Genomic DNA, 1,472 nt, shown 5'->3' with positions numbered 1-1,472 from the left:
AAAAAACAAAGAAAAAAAGAAATGAAAGAGACTTCCTGCTGTTACTGTTCCTGTTTCTGATATCATTTTGGTGCAGACCAAAAATACAAGCAACAACTAAATCATAATGGCATATTGTGAAAACAATAGTCACAAAGCCTTGATTCCATTTAACCATAGATCAATTTCAATGGTTGTAGACATGGATTCCCATTCATTTGGATTATCGATGTTCACAACCTGCTCAAATCCTTTGTATCAAAATAAGTATTATATTGCATATATTTTGAAGGATATAATATTACAACAATATGTACAACAAAATTTCTTGAACCCTTCATTCTTTTTTTTTGATTATGTTATTGGTGTTCTAGACAAACACACAATAGTACTGTCTACAGTCTACAAACTACAGGAGCAAAGTTTTTTTTTTTTTTTTTAATTTTCTGGGCTGCACTTTGCTGGAAAACAGTGAAAAAAAATGAAGGGTTCCAAAAACCAAAGGAACCCTCTTTCAAAAACAAAAAAAGGAAACAAAAAGAAAGGCCCCTCAAAAAAAGTTTCCCAACCAAAAAAAAGAACAAAAGATTTGATCTTTTTCAGTGGATGGATCTGCAAAGAGGGCAAGTACTATGCTGATTAAACCATTTGTCTAAGCAATTCTTATGAAAGAAATGCTTACAAGACAATTCACTAACCTCTTCTTCATCTTTAAATTTACACAAACAAACACAGCACTCAATTGTTATCCTTCTTCCAAGAACAAATTTGCAACCTTTGTTCTTACTGTTACTGCTGCTATCACACAAATCCTTGAATTGGGTAATTGAAATACCCTTTATTCTCCTTACTTTATAGGGATTGTTTGGTGGGCATAATTCATTTTGTGGTGAATTTTCCTCTAAATTGTTAGATACCCAATTCATTACTCCCATTAATTGAAGAATTGACCTCAATAAATTCTTCAAAATTGCAACTGATATTACTGTGTTCATCACTAACACTGGTAATACACCTTCTGATGGACTTGGGAAATTTGATAAACCCATTTTTTCCTTTTTTTTTACCCCTAAATTGAAGATTTTAGAGAGAGAAACTAAGAGTTTTTTTTAAAGAGAGAGAACTTGAGTTTTTGAATGGCCTAGAAGTAGACTGCAGTAGAGGGGTCAATCATAAATACTCAGAGGAAAGGAAGCAAATGGGTTTTTGTTGGTTTAATTAACTATGGTTAACAAATAGTGGGTTAGATGAGTTAACTATAGTTAAGGGTTTATATTTTTGGCTGAGGTGGGGGGTTTTATTGACACGTGGTGATACGTGTAAGGTTTTTATAAGAAGGAAATGTGATTAAAATATGGTTTTAATCAAATTGAGTAAAAACTAAGGGCGTGTTTGGCACTGTGCGCAAATAAGAGGAAAGTTTCACAGGTGACGTGTCCACTTGGCTATTGATTGACCAATTAGAGTGTGTAACGTGGCAAGATAGATGGTTG

The 1,472-nt window shown here is 33.2% G+C and overlaps 1 protein-coding gene across 1 annotated transcript; it reads right to left on the bottom strand.

The window, feature by feature from the left end:
- Positions 1-231: 231 nt before the first annotated feature.
- Positions 232-1,147, bottom strand: LOC130808871 (probable E3 ubiquitin-protein ligase XERICO). The gene has a single exon (XM_057674408.1). The coding sequence runs from the start codon at positions 1,026-1,028 to the stop codon at positions 579-581; it is 450 nt and encodes a 149-aa protein (XP_057530391.1). The 5' UTR covers positions 1,029-1,147; the 3' UTR covers positions 232-578.
- Positions 1,148-1,472: the final 325 nt, after the last annotated feature.

The sequence above is a fragment of the Amaranthus tricolor genome, chromosome 3 (genome assembly GCF_026212465.1).
Source record: "Amaranthus tricolor cultivar Red isolate AtriRed21 chromosome 3, ASM2621246v1, whole genome shotgun sequence".
NCBI lineage: Eukaryota > Viridiplantae > Streptophyta > Magnoliopsida > Caryophyllales > Amaranthaceae > Amaranthus > Amaranthus tricolor.
This window is presented reverse-complemented; position numbering and strand designations above follow the sequence as displayed.

Excerpts from the sequence above, each read along its gene's own strand:
- LOC130808871 (XM_057674408.1), bottom strand. The coding sequence starts at position 1,028 with ATGGGTTTATCAAATTTCCCAAGTCCATCAGAAGGTGTATTACCAGTG.